At 46.9% G+C, this 18675-nt stretch overlaps 1 protein-coding gene and 1 long non-coding RNA gene across 5 annotated transcripts in view; one reads left to right on the top strand and one right to left on the bottom strand.

Moving 5' to 3' along the window:
• Positions 1-5117, bottom strand: part of SLC22A4 (solute carrier family 22 member 4) — a 49305-nt gene extending 44188 nt beyond the window's left edge. Inside the window, exon 1 of one of the 2 annotated variants that reach the window (XM_081287312.1) lies at positions 3249-5117. In XM_081287312.1, the coding sequence (XP_081143438.1) occupies positions 3249-3641 (393 nt within the window). In that variant the 5' untranslated portion in view covers positions 3642-5117. The remainder of the gene's footprint in view (positions 1-3248) is intronic. The other variant, XM_081287313.1, reaches the window with a different exon arrangement.
• LOC308645269 lies at positions 3892-18646 on the top strand. Of its 3 annotated transcripts, XR_014021172.1 has the most exons (5): positions 3904-4005; positions 13218-13264; positions 14011-14266; positions 16810-16903; positions 18149-18646. It is a non-coding gene; the product is annotated as an uncharacterized lncRNA (long non-coding RNA). The 3 variants fall into 3 exon arrangements; XR_014021171.1 differs by lacking the exon at positions 13218-13264 and having other exon boundaries at positions 3892-4005; XR_014021173.1 differs by lacking the exons at positions 13218-13264; positions 16810-16903 and having other exon boundaries at positions 3892-4005; positions 18149-18645.
• The last annotated feature ends 29 nt before the right edge of the window (positions 18647-18675 follow it).

Below are 18675 nucleotides of genomic sequence, written 5' to 3'. Positions count from 1 at the left end.
TGTGTGTGTAAGCATATCCACATAAACATATTTATACACATACCCTCATCTGTTGATAGATATTAGGGTTATTTTCACCTTTGGGCTATTTTGAACAATGCTGCTATGAACACAGGTATACAAATATCTTTTTGAGACAATGATTTCAATTATTTTGGGTATGTACCCAAAAATGGAATTGTGGGATCATAATGGTAATCCTTTAAATTTTTTTTTGTTTGTTTCAGTACCAGAAATTGAACCCAGAGATACTTAACCACTGAGCCACATCCCAGTCCTTTTATTTTTATTTTATTTTATTTTAAATTTTGAAACAGAGTCTTGCCGAGTTGCTTAGGGCATTTCTAGGTTGCTGAGGCTGGTCTCAAACTCATGGTCCTCCTGCTTCAGCCTCTTGAGCTGCTAGGATTACAGGCATGAGTCACCATGACCAGTTCTATTTTTAATTTTGTGAGGAACCACCATATTGTTTTCCATAGAAGCTATGCCATTTAATGTTCTTCCATTGTTTGGATCTAAAATGTTCCCCCAAAGCCCTTGTGCTAAAGGCTTGGCCCCCAGCATGACATTACTGGGAGATGGTGGAAACTTTAATTGGAGGGCCCATGGCGGGGTAGATCTTTGGGGGTGTGCCCTTCAAGGGGATTGTGGGACTCCAGTCTCTTCCTCTTTCTCTTTGGTCTCCTCCAATAGGAAAGCAGCTTTGCTCTATTACACTGCCTCCCAAGACCCAAAAGCAATGGCACCAATCAATCACAGACTGGAACTTCTAAAACTAGGAGCTAGGTAAATTTTGTCCCTTTCTAAGTTGATTGTCTCAGGTATTTATTATTGCAATGGAAAACACATGTTCCCACCAGCAACACACAAGGCTTCCAATTTTTCCACGTGCTCACCAACATATATTAATTTCTGTTCTTATTTTTTGTTAGTGACCACCCAGAACTCCTTGTGCCAGCACCCCTCTGGGGAGAGCCACCCATATCATTTACCTTGGCACTTGCTTTTCTCCCCCCTCCTCCTCCCAGCCACCAGTACCCATTTGCCTTTTATTTTACTCCCATCACTCAAAAAGCAAGCAAAGAAAGGAAAGGTTGATGAAAAAAAATCTGATCTTGGAGCTGAGTGTGGTGCTACACACCTATATCCCAGCTACTTATAGGCAGATGCAGGAGAATTGCAAGTTTGAGGCCAACCTGGGAAACTGAAAAAGACTCTGTCAAAAAAAAAAAAAAAGTGTGGAGGGGGGTAGAGCTGAGAATATAATTCAGTGGTAGATCAGTGGTACAGCTTTACCTAGCATGCATGAGGCTTTGGGTTCAATCCCAAGCATCTCAAAAAAAAAAAAAAAAGGCAAAAGAAAAGCAGAGCAGACGATTGTGGTGCAACAGATGTGTGTATGAGGATGTGCATCCTTAGAGGTGTCTACAAACTTCTGAACAGGACACAACATTTGGTACCTATGGACTTGGAAGCCACTAGCTGCCTACCCTTCACATCCTGAGGTTCACAAAGCCAGTAAGGAAGGGGAGTTCAGTCCAGCTGTCTGGGAAGTCTGCAGCCAGTCGGTCCAGCCTCCATCTCAGCTGCTGAGAATACTTCCAGGAATTGAGGTGGGTTGAACTGGCTCCCAGCTTGAGATGTTCCTGAGCTGGGCTGTAGGTGGGGTGTGCAAGCATTAGAAGCCCTTACTAGGGGGTAAAAGCCAGAGAAGCCATCTCAGGGCCCAAGGCAGGCATAGTGTTAATGCTGGGGGATTCAGAGGAGGTCCACAGGCTGGGTCACTTCCCACATCTCCTGCAGATTCTATAGCCACCACTCCTAACTGACCACCATTCTCTTGCAGAGGTGACTTCCATCGCTTCCTCACAGGTCCTCTTGCTTTTTATAAAAGCTAGAGTAAGTTTTTTTTTTTCTAAAAATACAAATCTGGCCTTGCTACATTCTTGCCATCCTCAAAATAAAGTCAACTCTTCAGTATGCCTATGAACTGGACCTATGAGCATTTATAGTCTCCTGTGGTCCTCTGAACTATAACTACCCTCATCTATGGGAATTCCATTCCCCAAATCTGCCATTATCTTTGCCTGGACAGGTCCTATTCAGATGTAGCTTAAATGTTATCACTCCTTCTTGGAGCATTTCCTCACTTTGTTATTCCACAGAAAGGGTAATTTATTTACCCCAGGTCACACAGCAAGCAAGTCATGCTCCCAAACCCCATTGCTAACCAGGGTTGATGTTAGTCTTCTCTAACACAGCCAGTGTACCCGGTAGGCATCTGAGTTTTGAAGGCAGGACCCATGTCCCGGATATCTACACCCTGGGGCCCAGCACAGGGCCAGACTTATTATCTAGTGATTGCCACATTGTACTGAGGGAAAAGGATAACAGAGGCCATAGCAGAGACAACTGTTCCTTTTTTCTTGGGAGGAACATACAGATGAAGTCTAGAAGCAGGGACTTCTACCAGCTTGATTAACAACCGGAAATTAGTCTGTGGGAACACTCTTCTCAGAAGGAGGGTATGACCTGATCTAGCATCTCCTGGTCCTCAATAGATGCACAGTAGGAAACACAGAGTGAGTGCATATACATCCCGACTTCTGAAACTTACAGAACCTGCACCCAAACCACTTCTGATACTGAGGGGCTAGTGGCAGAGGCTGGAGCCCCTGCCCAGAGCTGGCACTACGATCTTAAGAATTCTCTGCGAGCCAATCCATGAGTGCCTTGAGGCTAGGGCTCTACCTCTTCTTGTTCCCTGTGCACAACCAGCATGCTCCCTTTTGAAGAAATTGGGGCCTCAAGATAGGAGCCCTTCTCTGTGTCTATGCCTGGACTCAGCAAAGTCCTCCACAACCCTGCTCTCACCCCTGTTAGGAAAGTAATATAGGCTGTAAATCAAGGCAGCCTGAAGCTGGGCCTCCCCAGGACAGTGTTCAGGCTCTGAGGAAATAACTTCATTTGTTGTGAAACTTGGAAAGGAAAAGACAGTTAGTGACAACACTCCATTCTCTACCCTCTCGGTACTGGACAGAAACGCTTTAGGAATGAGCCTACAGTGAGTCATGCTCCCTTGGATTGAGTACCTGTTGCTAGAAGCTTAAGCTAGTAGCACACCAGGCAGGTTTGAGGCAGAGGGGGCGCTGACTCAGGCATTGCCAGGGAGTCTCACGCGGGGCTGACGCAAATGGAGGACTGCTCCATTCCCAGTACCTGGGCCCCGGCGGGGGGCTGCCACCCACCTCGGTCACGATGGTGGACAGGTAGACATCCTGGCTGAATTCCCAGCCATCCAGGCAGCTCTCCTGCTCCAGCTGCTCCAGGTCCACGTCGCGTCCCGGTTCCAACCCCAGAGATGAAAAGTTGGCGATGGTGGCCAGTCGGTAGCGGCGACAGCTGTGGGGCACCTCGCGATCGTCCTGCAGCACCAGCGGGATACTATGGTTGCGCCACGCGCTGCTCAGATTCGCAGTGTCCGGCACACGGCAGTGGTGCTCCGGGGTCCCCGCCAGGAACACGACTGACATACCGTTGAAGCCATTGGGGATGATGCTGGCACTGAGCAGGAAGAAGATGAGGCGCTGGAAGGGCCCCCACTCGCCCAGGAAAGCGGTCACCTCCTCGTAGTCCCGCATGCTTCCCGCTGCTACGCAGCTTGCAACCTGGTGATGAGGACGTTCTCGGGACTGCCGCGCGTCCTGGGCCTTTCCTGTGGATGTCAGAACGTTCCGGGGCAGAGGACAGCTTCGGGAAACTGGGCTTCAGACGTTGGAATGATCCCCGGAGCCAGAAGAAGACTAAGTCTCGGGACCACACCCCCATCCCCAGCTGCGGGAGGAGAGGGATGGGCTGCGGCCGGGCGGGGGTGGGGCGGGGCTCTTCGCTGACTCCGCCCCGCGCTGCGCGCCCTGGCTCGCCCAGAGGCAACCTAGGGGCTTTGAAGCCAGGATCTACGGTGTCGCCTGCAGCTAGTGAGCGAGTGTGGCGCTGAGGCACCAGGTAGTGCTTGGCGAGCTCGGATCTCTGACTTCCCGATCCCCAGTCCCACGTGGGAGGGCGGAACGGAAAGGGAGAGGCCAAAGCCTGCGAGCGAGGTCGACCCCAGGTTCTCTGTCGGCGTGGTGCCAGGCCTAGCCCGGGTCAGGAGTCCTTCTGCTGTCCCAGTGCAGAGTCTGGACTCGCGCGGGCGCGGACCAGAGACTTAGCGAAGTCTGTGCTCGCGGGAAACTTTTGCAGGCGGCAGGGGTGACAGGAGGGCGCGCTCTCGACCGCCACCCGGCTCAAGTGGCTGGCATCAGCTGACGGAGAGCTCACTTTTCACGGGTCTTAGGAGGGCTCGAGTCAGTCGCCAACCGGTGGCGCCTAGAGAAGCGCCAGGAGCCTCACCTTGAAAAGGACTAACAGGCCCAGAGCCTGGGAGGGATGAACAAGGTCATGTTGGGTCAGAAATGCGCTCTGGACCAAAAGGGACGGGGATAAGGGCTGCAGGGTGGCCCTAGCTTTGTCCCTAAGTCCTTCTGCGGGCTTCTGTAGAAGACTTCAAGGCAGATTCCGACCCATTTCCAGAGCATAGTGATGGAGGCGTGGCTGTCACCACACCTGAGTTCCAATATTCATCCCCTTGGCCTGGCCCTGCCCATGCCCTCAGGTCCCCTTATTGGGGCAGGCTTCCAGAACCCTCTAGGACTGGAAGGCCTTCTGTTTGCAGAATAGCCGGGCCCCATTCCACGAATTTAAGGAGGGAGGGAATGAAGAGGAGCTGGAGCTGGTTCGATTTGACGCCCAGACCTGGCAGAGTAACAAACTGGAAGCCACGGTCTTTTTTTGTTTGTTTATTTTTTTTTTCCCGGTGAGGAGTGGGTTCTGCTCAATGCCCAGATCTATGATCTATACATTTCAGCTGTTGTGTGAGATAGATAGTGAGATGGATAGTCTGAGCTGGATTCTGAGCCCAGGGTTTCAAGAGGCAGATGAGATTGACAGGTGAAAGAGCTCACCTCTGGAGATTTTTGCAGCAATGGGTTTGCTTCCTTGGCCCCTCACTGAGAAGTTGAGGGACAATTCTGCCTCTGTTTTGTAGCCTCAGATCTGACCCCTCCTCTTATGCTGACATCCCACCACCTTGGAACCTCAGTTTCCCTATCTGCAATATTTAGACCATATGTCCTAAGGTGCAAGATAACTGATTTATGCCTGTTAACTCAGTGAAATTATTAATAGATTCCATTTAATTTAAAAAGTATCCTTTGAGTAGTAAGCTGTTACCTTACTTAGCTAGGATTTCAGTCCTCCACCCCAAATTCAGATAATAAGGCAAAGCCTAATAACTTATATGAGGTAGTTTATTTTGAGAAGTGATCCCTAGAAAATAAATCTGAGGAATTGGGTAAAGTGAATGTCAAAGGAGATAAAACCAACAACAACAAAAACAAAACAAAACAAAAAAACTGTGAAATTGAGCTGATAGTTGGCAATGGCCGGGTGTAATAACAATGATGTGTGGAAGAGCCCTCTTGAAGCCCGCGAACCTGAAAGACAAATTATCAATACCAATTGTGACTTGCAATTTTTATATTGTAAACCAGGCATGGTGGTGCACCCCTGTTGTCCCAGCAACTCAGGAGGCTGAGGCAGGAGGATCACAAGTTCCAGGCCAGCCTCAGCAACTTAACAAAGCCCTAAGCAACTTAGTGAGATCCTGTCTCAAAAAATAAAAAGGGCTGGGGATGTTGCTCAGTGGTAAAGCACCCCTGGGTTCACTCTTCATTACAAAAAAAATTATACAGATAGATAGGTAGATAAATAGATATTGTGTTCATCTAGGATTTCTGCATTCTTTTTTGCAATTTTATGTTAAAATATTATTAATTAACTAATTAATTATTTTTGAGAGCAGGTTTTGCTATGTTGCCCTGCTTGTCTTGAGCTCCTGGGCTTAAGTGATCCTTCCTTCCAAGTAACTGGGACTACAGGTGCATGGTTGAGTCTGGCTCAAATATTTACCTTTAATTACAGAATATCTTGGTGGCTCTTTTACCTTTTTCACCAGCAGAAGGCAAGTGCCTCTCTCTTTTCATTTGTCTCAGATTTGTCTGAGCCTCATTGCTATGAGTGACCCAGGTTTCATTCCTCTGGGACCTTCTTTAGATTTTTGTTGTTGTTGTTGTTGTTTGTTTGTTTGCAGTCCTCCTGCCTCAGTTTCCTGAGTAGCTGGGATTATAAGTGTGCAACCATGCCCAGCTCCACTGGGACTCCTAAAGAGCCATCTAGGATGAGGAGTCATTTATTTCCTAATTCTGTTCCATTCATCTACTCCCCTGTACTTCCAAGTTGCACACAAGTGGGACCTGAGATCTGAACAGGTTCCACTCAACTAACCTATTTTCCATTGTTCACAAGTACGTGTAAATCAAACTGTCTTGCCCCCTCTACAACATGAATGAACAAGTGCATCGCTTATAGCTTAGCCTATTGGAAGGATTTTCCTTCACCAGTTTTCAGGGCTACATCCTAAATGGAGCTGTGTTGCAGTAACAGTAATCAATGTAGGATTATGCTAACCTATCTGTGAGTCAGAGCTGAGTATTTTTCCCTTCTTCAATTAGTTGCACAGAACCTCCTAACGGGTTTGAGCTGAGACAGGTGTTAGTATAGCTGAGGTAGGTATCATGGCATCTGAGCCACCTGTTATTGTTATAACATGCACCCTATTGACCTGTTTAGTCCTGATCTTGAATCTGCCATTTCTGTTTATGGTGGATTGCTGATGAGCCTTCCTGATATTATAACTTGATAGAATCTAGCAATACCCAGATTATACTGGGCATCTCTGGTTACATAAACTTTTGAAAACAAATAGCTGCTTTTCAAAGGTCAAGTAGCTGTCTGTTTCAAAGGTATGGTTTGTTTGTTTTTTGGCACAGGGGATTGAATCCAGGGGCACTCCACCACTGAGCTACATCCCTGACCCGTTTTAGTTTATATTTTGAGACAGAGTCTAAATTGCTAAGGATGGTTCTGAACTTGTGATCCTTCTGCCTCAGCCTCCTGAGTTGCTGGAATTACAGGTGTGTGCCACCATGCCCAGCTATTGGCATGGTCTTGTTCCAGAATTCTAGAGATCTGCATTGAAACTATTTTAGTAAAGCTTGTCAGAGATTCTATCTAGTGTCTTTGAATCTGCTGCATTATATGGACCAAATGGCAAGGAAGCCTGTACCAGAGTGGGACACATTGTAGAGCTTTCTCTTAACTCTGGGCTTCACTCAAAGTTGTGAGCCTTATGAGGAACTCAATAAGTAGTTGGAGCAGGGATTCACCAAGCACTATGTCCAAAAGGTAAGGCACAACAACTTGTCTTTATTTTCTAGGGGATACCCTAGTGTATTCCAGACTCCTGCATTACTGACTTCACCAGTTTGTTTCAAGATAATATGGGATGGGAGAAGTGAATAGGGACATAGATGAAATAACACTGGCCTTGAGAGTGGATCTAGGGGCTTGGTTTGCTAGTTTGTCTATGTTTTTCTTTTCTTTTTGATAACAGAGATTGAACGCAGGGGTACTTAACCACTGACCACATCCCCAGCCCTTTTTGTATTTTATTAGAGACAGGGTCTCGCTAAGTTGCTTAGGGCCTTACAAAGTTGCTGAGGCTGGCTTTGAATTGCAATCCTTCTGCCTAGGGGATTACAGGAATGCATCACTGCACTCAGCTGTTTTGTCTACTTTAATATACATCTAATTTTTCTAGAATAAAGAGGTAAGATAAAGCTTTACAAGTATGGGTTGTTCACACTTTCTGTCTCCATCCTCTGACATAGGTCTTACTAGGGCATCTAGAGTATGTGGTTATTCTTGCTCACTAGGTCAGATTAGCATTATGTCATTAATATGGTGGACTACCACGGTGTCCACTGTGGACTATTGAGACAATCAAAGTCAACAAATACTGTGTCAGAGAGTGGCATTAACATAGTACAGAAGCAAGAGAATGAATGTGTATTGCCATTATTCTCACATAAAACAAGCAACTTTTGAACCCTCTCTTAGCCTGTTTTTCTGCTGCTATAGCAGTACAACAGATTAAGTAATTTATAAAGAAAAGAAATTTATTTCTCTCACTTCTGGAGACTGGGAAGTAGACTATCAAGGTATTGTCATCTGGTAAGGGCCTCCTTACTGCATCAAAACAGGGCAGAGGGTGTCACCTGGGAGCACACGAGTGTGCATGGGCATGCTTTCTGCTATAACAAAGCTACTCCTTGTGGTTGGCAGTGAAAGGATTTAAGTCAAGGTTTCAATATAGTCATTTTGTTGGTTTTCCTACAGCTGTTAACTGATTAACTTCCCCTATCTCTTTCCCCCATTCTATGGTTTTGATCTTAAATGTTTTGAAAGGCTATATATTAAAAAAAAAAAAAAAGTCTTGGTGCCCAGTATGGCCCTATTGGGAGGTGGTGAAACTTTTAAGAAGTGGGCACTGATATGGGGTCTTTGGGTCACTAAAAACGTGCCCTGAAAGGAGATAATGGGATCCCTGTCCCTTTCTCTTTTGCTCCCTGGCTTCTAGTGTCAAAAACTTTGCTCTGCCATGCACTTCCACCATGAGGTACTGCCTTGCTATAGGCCCCAAACAATGGATCCAATTGATCATGAGCAGGAACCTATGAAAAAAATAATTTTTTTCTCTACAAATTAATTATCCTTAGGTCTTTTGTTATAGGGATGGAAAACTCCCTTTCACCCTTTGGCTTTTAAAAAAATTTTTTTTTTTTTTTAGTTGTCAATGGACCTTTGTTTTATTTATTGATACCTGGTGCTGAGAATCGAACCCAGTGCCTCACACATGCTAGGCAAGCGCTCTGCCACTGAGCCACAGTCCCAACCCTCACCCTTTGGCTTTTACAATTACATTTATGACATCTCAAAAGTCTTTTTTTTTTTTTTTTTCAAATCAGACCTTTCCTGCCACTTGGTTCTTAGTAGGACAGAGAGTAATGTTAAGTGTTCTGCTGGCTGCTAAGTGTTTCTATCCCAGTTATTCACTTAGGGGCCAGCATAATACCTTGTGGCTTTTCAGACTCATTGGACTTCTTTGCCCAATAATTTCATTTATTACCTGGCTTTCATGAACCCCCTTATTTATTTGTTTGTTTGTTTGTTTATTTACTGTGGCATGAGGATTGAACCCAGGGGCAATCTCCCACTGAGCTAGGATCCCAGCCTTTTTTTATTTTTAGCCTCATTAAGTTGCTGAGGCTAACCTTGAACTTGAGATCCTCCTGCCTCAACTGTCTAAGTCACTAGGATTACAAGGATGTGTCACTTGGCAGAGCCACAATTTAATGGCCCACTAGCATGGATGCCACTTCCTGCTCTACCTCCACAGCCCTTGAAAGGTTTGATTCTTTTTCCTTTCTGCCCCCCTGCCCCCACCAGATTTACTCTGATAAAAAGCTACAGATCTCTTATGGGAAGCGACTGGAGAAATAATTATCATGCATACTTTTGGTGGTATTGAACTGTTCTTCCAGAAAGAGACTTGGCCTTCCCTTAAATCAGTAGGCTTTGAGCCTGAGAACTGACCTAGATCTGGGAAATTTATAAGGAAATACTATCTTCCACGGTAGTAGCTATCATCTGCTTCTGTTCATGGCTCTTGATTTAGAGGGTCTGATTCTTATATAGTCAAGTGTTGCATGGTCATCTGCTAATGTGTTTAACTCTTGGGAAAACAGGCTACTAGCTGTTGCCACAAACAGACCCTATGAGTCAAAGCACTCTGGCTGTCACTTTGGTTTTGTGGTAATTACATCTACTCTATCTCTCTTGATTACCTTTTCAGTGTGTATGCTGTTTCCTTATAGATCAGGGACTATCTTCCCCCATGTAGACTGTGCTGAGAACTAACCCTGGTTATTGATCTGGAGGTAATGAGGGGAGGTGGGGGAGGATCTTTAGGAGAATAAGCATCATCTTTAGGGCCACTTGTCTCAGGAGGAGTCTTGGCAGGGATTCCAGGCAAGGATTGACTCATTTCCTATCGAAAGGGGAGATCAGCTGCTTCTGTTGGCCTTGAAGATTTAGAGCAACCCAGAAATTCAAAATTCTCACGTTAACCTCCCCATATGTCCCTATTCTGTGCTCTGGGATTTCTATATTTCCTATTCAGGCCATATATTCATCATGGGAGAAACATCAAGGCCATGCACAGACTTTTTTTGTGTGTTTCTCCTGCTCTTCCAATTACAATTTGCCCTGTGGCTACAGGAGATAAAGTTTCTTTTAAGCTGTCATGGAGGATCTGGCTCTCATAGTGGGCTTCAATTGGATAGTTGGTTAACTTGAGTCTGTCATTTATTTTTAAGATTTCTAAAGCAACTAACCAAAGCCACTCTACTTCCTCAATCCTTATGATCACCATTGTTCTCATATATTCTAAGCATCATAATCATGCCTTCTCTACTTAGCCACTTTGGCAATTTGGGGCCAGAAATTCTTTGTTATGGGGGACTTTCTGTGACCTTTAGTCTGTTCAGCAGCATTTCTTTCTTTTTTTTAATATTTATTTTTTAGTTGTAGTTGGACACAAGACCTTTATTTCATTAATTTATTTTTATGTGGTGCTGAGGACTGAACCCAGGATCTTACATGTGCCAGGTGAGCGCCCTACAGCTGAGCCACAACCCCAGCCCCTCAGCAGCATTTCTGACCTCTATCTATTAGACTCCAGTAGCCTGCTTCCCACTCAGGATAATAATAATAATAATAATAATAATAATAATAATAATAATAATAAAATCTCCAATGTACAATTTCTATGTTTTTAAGTATCAGTTTAAAAATAAATTCAAGTCTATGTGGGCGGGGGGCGGCAGGTGGCAGGGGGGTGGGCTGGGGTTGTGGCTCAGTGGTAGAGCACTTGCCTAGTATGCATGAGGCACCGGGTTCGATCCTCAGCACCACATATATGTAAAATAAAGATATTGCGTCCACCTAAAACTAAAAAGTAAATATTAAAAAAAAAGACCATAGAGTTTCAGATCAAGTAGCCATCTTCAAATTGTCTACTCCTTCAAAAATAAATTCAAGTTTAAAAGGGTCTCCAGACATTGCTAAATGCCTCCCTGGGGAGGAGGTAAAATGTTCACTGATGGAAAAACGCTGAAACAAACCAATGCTTTATCTTCTGTTTGCATCTCATTCTAATCTGTCATGGATGAGAGTCTTGGGAAGTGCTACTCAGGGATGCCCGGGGTTATTGTCATTTCATTTACCAAAAGCAGTGAAACCCTTGTTTCAGTTTGAAAGGTGAGTACTCCAGTTCTAGAATCCCTTCCTTGCAGGCCTGCCTTCCAGGGACACTCCTGATATCAGCTGTGTTACCCTGAAATCTCCTGAAAGCAGAGCCTGTGCCAAGGGTTGGTGAGCATGTGGTTTATCTGGGAAGGGATCTAAGGGAACAGGAGTGAATGACTGGGGAGAGCAAAGCAGGGAGGAAGGGAAGCGAGTCGGAGGGTGCAGTGTCAGGTTGTTCACAGCTGTGGGAAGCTAGAGGGTGGGTCTTAGAAATGGGTGCTTAAGGCTGGGATGTAGGGAACATTCATCCATAGGTTTCTCCTCCCATGGGTTGAAGTTTGCCTCATCAGAGGTTAACTCACCCACACTTCCAGATGGCACATGTGTGAGAGCCTGGTGGGATTCTGTAGGTGTTCCATTCTTGCACATTCTAGAAGCCAGGAGCAGAGAGTGAGAAGCAAGCAATGAACTGAATCATGCCACCCTGGAAAAGATGGGTAAAAAAATAGGCCTGGAGGATCTGAAGCTGCGAGCATGAAAGTCACATATATGACCACAGAGGGTGCAGCTTGTGCTGCCCTTTTGGGGTGCTTGCCAGGATCATGAGGAAGTCAGGACCCCAGCAACCTTGTCTATAGGTTCTGCTAGTTCTAGCCAAGGAGATCTGGAGCTAACAATGCAGGGCAGATGCATCCATGGGTACAGGAGCAATCCAATTCAGACAACTGCTCCTGTGGGCATTCAACTAGGGGTGGGGGAAAGCATGAGCTTGGAAAGATTGGCAGACATTATACCATGCTTGACCTTAAACATTCTTAGTTGTCTAATGGGTTTTGATTTAATTCTAATATGAATGAGAGTCAGAGCATCACCAGATAAGATATGTCTTCTATAAAGATCTCTTTGATGGCCATATTGAGAATCCAAGGGAGGAACTAGAGTGGAAATAGAGACATGAGGGAGGAGACTGTTGTAGGCGTCTAAGTAGGGGATGATGGTGGTGGCCAAGAGATAGAAGGATTCTAGAACTTTTAAGGATGAGGCAAGGGTGGATTTTGGTGGCCCATTGGAGGCAGAGGTGAGGGAGGGCAAGAAGCAGGGGAAATGTCTAATTAGGGGGGCACTGAGTGGGTGGGTGAGTGATGGGGATCTATTATCTGAGATGGAGGCATAGGAGGAGGAGGAGGTTGTAGAGAAGGTGATGAGGTAGGTTTTAGATATTTTGAGTATGAAAATCTGGGACATTTGGGTGGACATGTCTAGTGAGAGTTCAGTCAGAAGTCTGAGTTGGAGATACATGATTGGAAGTAATCACAACTGCAGAGTTCCTGAATCCTGGGGCATGGACAATGTTATCAGAGAGTAGAGACAGGATTCTTGGTTGCAAACAGGCTCCCAGAACTGTCCTCTATGTCCCTCAACTGCAACTGGGAAGCTGCACGTCAGGCAGGGATACGCAGAAATCTGCTGTAGAGGTGGCTCCAGGTGCAGGGAAGTTGGCAAACTAGGGTGCAGCCCTAGCAGAACAGTTTGCTTAAGACTGGGTCTGGTGGGGAGAAGCTGCCCTGGGGCTTGACCAGGGTGGTCCCTGATTCCTCTCATCCTGGATCAAATCCAGTGGGGCTGAGGTGAGAGCATAAAAGTAAAGTCAGGACTGTTTGGAAGGGTCTAGCTACTGGGCAACCCAGTCAACCTAAGGATCTCGAGATTGAGCATCTGGAGAGGAATGAAGGAAGAAGGCCAGAGCCTTGGAGGCTACTGCCCCAGGCTGGCAGGAGAGTGAACAGAAACGCTGAGAAGCCTCATTACCTAGGAATACCAGGGCTGAGGCTGACCCTTGCTGTGGGAGATGAGGCAGGCAAAGAGAGCCCTGAGGGCTGAAGAGTCCACTCCAAGCTGTCTCTCAGCAGCTCCAGGAACCATAGAGGCCCTCAGGAGCAAGTCCAGCAGGTGTGAGGTAGGCTCATTATTGTGGAGTTGGTGATCAGGTGTTGAGGGCACCAGCCTGGGCACACTCAGACCAGAACCTCAAGGCTGCTTGAATGTCCCCAAAGGCCTGGGTGATAAAGGCTTGTTCCCTAGCCTTGGCACTATTGAGAGGTAATGACAACTAGTGGACGGAAATTGGAAATGTGCCCATGAAGAGGATACTGGGACCCAAACCCCTTCCTGTCTTTCTTTGCTTCCTTGATGCCATGAGGCCATGAGGCTTCCTCTACCATGTGCTCCTGCCACGACACACTGTGCCGCCACAGGCCCAAAGCAACAGGGCCAAGTAACCATGGGCTGAAACTTCTGAAACCATGAGCCGAAATAAACCATTCCTCCTTTTAGGTTGATCATCTCAGGTGTTATTAGTAACACAGGCTTTTTGTGTCACCTTGACTCCGTCCAGCTTCTATGTTCCATGCCCCAGGGGCAGTTAGGAGCCCAGTCCTGTGTGAGGAGTCAGTGAGGCTGACCTCCACTGTGGGTCATTTGGTAACTACTAAGCAGAGACAAGCCTGCTCCTCTCTGAAGTGGCCCAGGCAGTGTCATTTGACCACTGTTAGGCCTGCAGCACTCTCCCAGGAAGACAGACTCAGGCAGTTGTCCTGGTTGCCCTCGACATTGAGATTAGCTAGGTAATGGGTGGTGTTGGTCAGTTTGTCAGCCTCCTGAGATCATCCGTAAGACGGTGATTATAATCATATGTCCTTTCAGGTTGATACAAGGCTTAGAGAAGGATTAGATCTGTTCACAAACTTGGAACTTCCATCACAGTTATTATCCAATGGATTTCCCTTCCTCTGAATCTGTGGCTGTGCGCCAGCTTCCAGTGAAGATGTACCTACAGGCCAGCAAAATGCCCTGGAGAGCCGTGGAGCGTCCTTCCATCCATTTCTGCAGTTGGCAGTGAAGAAGCTGGAATGCGGCTTACGGGCATCAGCCTTACAGCCTGGCGCTCCCAATCTGACTGGTAAGACAGACCTACTCCCCGGCTGGTTAGTGAGGTTTCTGAGCACACATGGTCCTTCAGGATCATTGAGGTCTCTGGCAGCCTGTCCTGGGATTTCTAGACTGTTTTAGAGCCACAATTGGGCCCATGCCAGACACTAGATGAAGTCTAGTTCTGTGAGGGTCAAGATTTAGCTCCCCAGTTGTGGAAGAGGGACATAGGGGACAGTTCTTGCTTGTAACAGAGAACCCTCTACTACCCTCAAACCTTTTGACACGTTCTACCTCCATTCAGAAGTGCTGAGAGAATAGTGTGAGAAATACAGATTAATGTAGCAAGGTGACAAGCTGGGGAGTTACCCAGAATTGTGAAAAGTCAGTCAGGAGTTGGCCTAGGACACAAAGACAAGAAGCTATCACCTTGGTGAACTGTTCAGGGCATCACCAGAGTGCAAATAGCTGGACAGGAGGAACTGGCAGTGAAGGGAGAGGCAGGTGCTCTCCAGGTGGGGCAGGGGGGCCCTCTGGACTCATAGACCAGACTTCGGGTCATAATGATGCAGATCACAACACTCCCACCCTCAATTCAGCTGATCACGGGCTGTGAGCTCAGGACCAAGCTAGTGCTCACTGAGAGGCTGGGGCCTTGGCCGGGAAGGGAGGGCTGGTATGAAGCATCTGGGCTCCTCTTTTCTTTGGCTCTCTGGGAGTAATACAGCTTGTCTGTCACTCAGAGAACCAGAAGGAAGGACTGTTTTTGTTTCAACTTCCTGAGAGGGTCATGGAAGCCTGCAAGAGTGAGTTTGGTGGAGAGCTTGAAGCTGAACTTAGAGATCAGCACCACTGAATTATGGGGGACCTCAGCTAGGGGGTCAACAGAGATCAGCAGGGCTGGACTCCTGGGACTTTGTGAGCAGGATTGGGAGGAGTTTAGACTTTGTGCGAAGGTCAGTGAGAAGCTATGGAAGCTTTAATAGACAGGAGTGTCATAGCACTACATTTACAGTACCTCTCTTTGACATTCTGTGGATTGAGGGGCAGGGAGGAGACAGGGAGGCCAGGCACAGCTGTCACACTTCCCTAGCCAGGGGATGACAAGAGCTTGGACTGGAGGCCGAGGGAAGTGGGCTAGTTAGGAATTAGTGAGGGATGAACGCAGTTACGCCTGCTAGCTGAGCTTCCTGCTTCCACCTTTGCCCTTTACCGTCTCTTCTCTTCCTGCAGCCAGAGTGATTCTGGTTAAAACATAAGTCCAGGTCGTGCCACTCCTCTGGCTTCCATCTCAGAGTAAAAGCCAAAGTCCTTACCAAGGCTGCCAGGGTCAGCATGGTTGTCCTTCCCACCCCCACATCTCTCTGACTTTGTCTACCACTCTAGCCACTTCTGGCTGCTCTCGGAGCACAGCAAACACACACTTCCTTCCCCTGACCTGCCCAGGGCCTTTGCCTGGAATGCAGTTCCCCCTCACAGCCACACAGATGCACCCTCAGGAGCACTTAGGTCTCTGCTCAAATGTCACCTGATCTATGAGGTTTTTCCAGATTCCTTATATGAAGCAATCCCTTATTGTCTACTGTAACATCCTCTTTATTTCATGCACAGGCCTGCTTATAGTCTGTACTTATTATTTTTTTTTCTTAAAAATGTTTTCCTAGTGTGTAACACAATGCCTGGCACATTGTAGGTTTTCAGTAAATATTTAATTGAGAGAGTTGAGGTTGAGGACACAGGAGAAAGGGAGCTGCCCTTGAAGACTAGCTTGCCCTGGAGGGCCGAGGCCATGTGCTTGCAGAAACCTGGAAGGGGAGGCGAGGAGGAAGATGGGCAGAAGACGTGTGGAAGGGCACTGACTGCCTGGGGATAGGAGGTCTCAGGCTTTGCCCTTGGGGAGGGGACAGAGGAGTTAATCCTTGAAGAGTGAGTAGGAGTTGGCTTGATGAAGAAGAAGGAAGCAAAGCCTTTTGAACTTGAGAGATGGTCTGAGTGGTAGGAAAGGCAGATGGTTCGGAAATGGTGAACTATCGAAGGAGGCGAGAGAAAGCAGTAGTGGCCTGAGGTCAGAGAGTCTTTAGATGCCTGGCCAGCACCCTGGGGACCATGGAAGGGTAGAAGCAAAAGAGTGAGAGAACCCTTCAGCTGCCCTAGAATGGGCCCTATCAATGCTTAGGAGGCAGAACCCCAGACACAGGGACAGGTAGGATAGGATAGTTTGGGTGGGGAACGACAAGATGATGTCCAAGTCTCTGGTTCCAAGGCCTTTAAAGGCCCCTCCACCCAGGAGGGGGTAGGTGGGGGCAACAATAAATGGGTCTGAGCTAGGTAGGCTGGGTCCCTGAGTTGGAGGTCCTGGATCTGGCTGCCTCTCGACTGGGACCATGGGCCACAGAGATCTGTCTCACAAGGACCTGTCTCAAGCTTTCCATGGTCCACCACAATTAGGATATCTTGGGACTCTGGGCAGAAGAGGAGGACAGGGGACTGGTAAGAGACTGGGCCTTGAAGTTGGGAAGGGACAAATCAGTCTGGCAGCTCTAGGCCCCACTCCATCCTTTTACCTCCCACCAGGATGCCCCTGCAGGGCCTGTAGTCCTGCCAGGCTGGAGCTGTTGGCCTTGTAGGAGCAATGGTGGCTCAATTAGGTGTTAGTCCCAGGATTAAGGTGAGCACCAGGGGCTGGTGGGTCTGCCCTGGGGGTTTGCAAGTGGGGAGCTGAGTTTCTGGACGAGTGGTGGGAGATAGTGCCTGGGGCTCCCAGTACTTTCTTAACTGCTTCTACTTCTAGTGGATTCCCTGGCTGCCAGTTGGCCTCCAGTTGGGCCTATGACTAGGTGGGGCTGAGACCAAGTCCAAGGGAGAGGCTGGGTGGGGAAAAAAGGGCATATTCTTCCAGGGTCCCGCCCTATGGGGGGTGGGGGTTGGCCACAAGGAATGACTTAGTGAGTGTACGTGTGTCCAGGTGCAGATGCACATGGGCCACATGGGTGGTGACTCAAAGTGCATGAAATAGAAGGGAAACAGGGCTAGAAAGGAGGAGCCCAGGTCACTTGCAGAACCAGAGCCAAGAACTCCAGCTCCACTCTCTTGGCCTCACTTCTTTGGGGGCACCTGCCAAAGAAGGTAAAGGAAGGGGACCACAAAAGGAGCCTTTGAAAGGAATCCTTAGGAAAAATTTAACCAGGAGCACAAGATATATGAAAAGAAAATGGAAATAAAAATTTATGAGCCAGGTGCAGTGATGTATGCCTGTAAGCCCAGTGACTCAGGAAGCTGAGGCAGGAGGATCACAACTTCAAAGTCAGCCTTTGCAACTTGGCAAGACTCTAAGCAACTTAGAGAGACCCTGTCTTGAAATAAAAAATTTAAAAAAAGGGCTGAGGATGTGGCTCAGTGGTTAAGCACCCCTGGGTTCAATCCTCGATCCCCCATCACCACCAAAATATATATACATTTGTTGTAAATGAGAAGGCATTTACAACACTTGAATAAGTGCAGAATAAGTACAGGTCATAATCCTTTCCTGGGACTCTATGCCAGTTCTCTTTTTAGATTCAGGGAAACCCCAGTCACGGTTCAAAGACATTTGTTTCCCCAGAGCCTGACATACTGAGTCTAAACTGACAATTGGAAATGTGCAATATAACCTTGACATGTTTGTAAACGAAGAACAAGGAGGAGAGATTAGCTATTAAGTTCTAATAGGGGTATAATTAAAACAGTGTGCTATTGTCACAGGAAGAGCAACAAGATCAAAGGAATAAAACCCAGCAACAAAGTTTCTGACAAGAATATGAAAAGTTCCTACCAATTAATAAACTTTGGAAAAAAATGAATGAAAGGTTTAGGAGAATACACATCAGGAACTGCTCAAATAGTGAGGCCCACTTGTTCCTTTCTGTTCTCTCAGCAGGGGGGCACCCAGCAAGCACACAGTAAAAGTCTGTTGAATGACTGAACCCTTGTCACTAGAAGTCAAAGAAATTAAAACAACTATGCTGCCTTTTACTTCTCAGGCTAAAAGAATGAAAATATTCTGTGTTGGCAAGAACTGGGAGAAACAGGTACTGTTTCATGTTGACAGTGAGAGTGTGAATTTTGTGGTTCGTGATAGCACAAAATTGAAAATAGCACAAACCCACATTATTCGGGCTCATTAAATAACCAGGAACTAAATAGTTTCTTGCACAGAGCAAGGAAACCAGAGAGTAGTCTAACAGACCTAGAATTCAGGAAATGTAGTTGGCTGTGTGTGAATAGCCACTCAAAGCTCAATCACTGAGGGCTGGGATATAGCTCAATGACAAAGCATCTGCCTTGCATTCGAAAAGCCCTGGGTTCGACCCTCCAGTTCCAAAAGAGACAAAAAAATTTGTTTTTCAGAAGCATGTGTGTAAAAATAAACAAGCTGTATTATTAAAAAAAGGGGGGGCTGGG

The sequence above is a fragment of the Spermophilus citellus genome (assembly GCF_964194105.1).
Source record: "Spermophilus citellus genome assembly, chromosome: 1".
Classification (NCBI taxonomy): Eukaryota; Metazoa; Chordata; class Mammalia; order Rodentia; family Sciuridae; genus Spermophilus; species Spermophilus citellus.
Note: the sequence above shows the minus strand (reverse complement) of the source record. Positions and strands in the feature narration are given on the sequence as shown.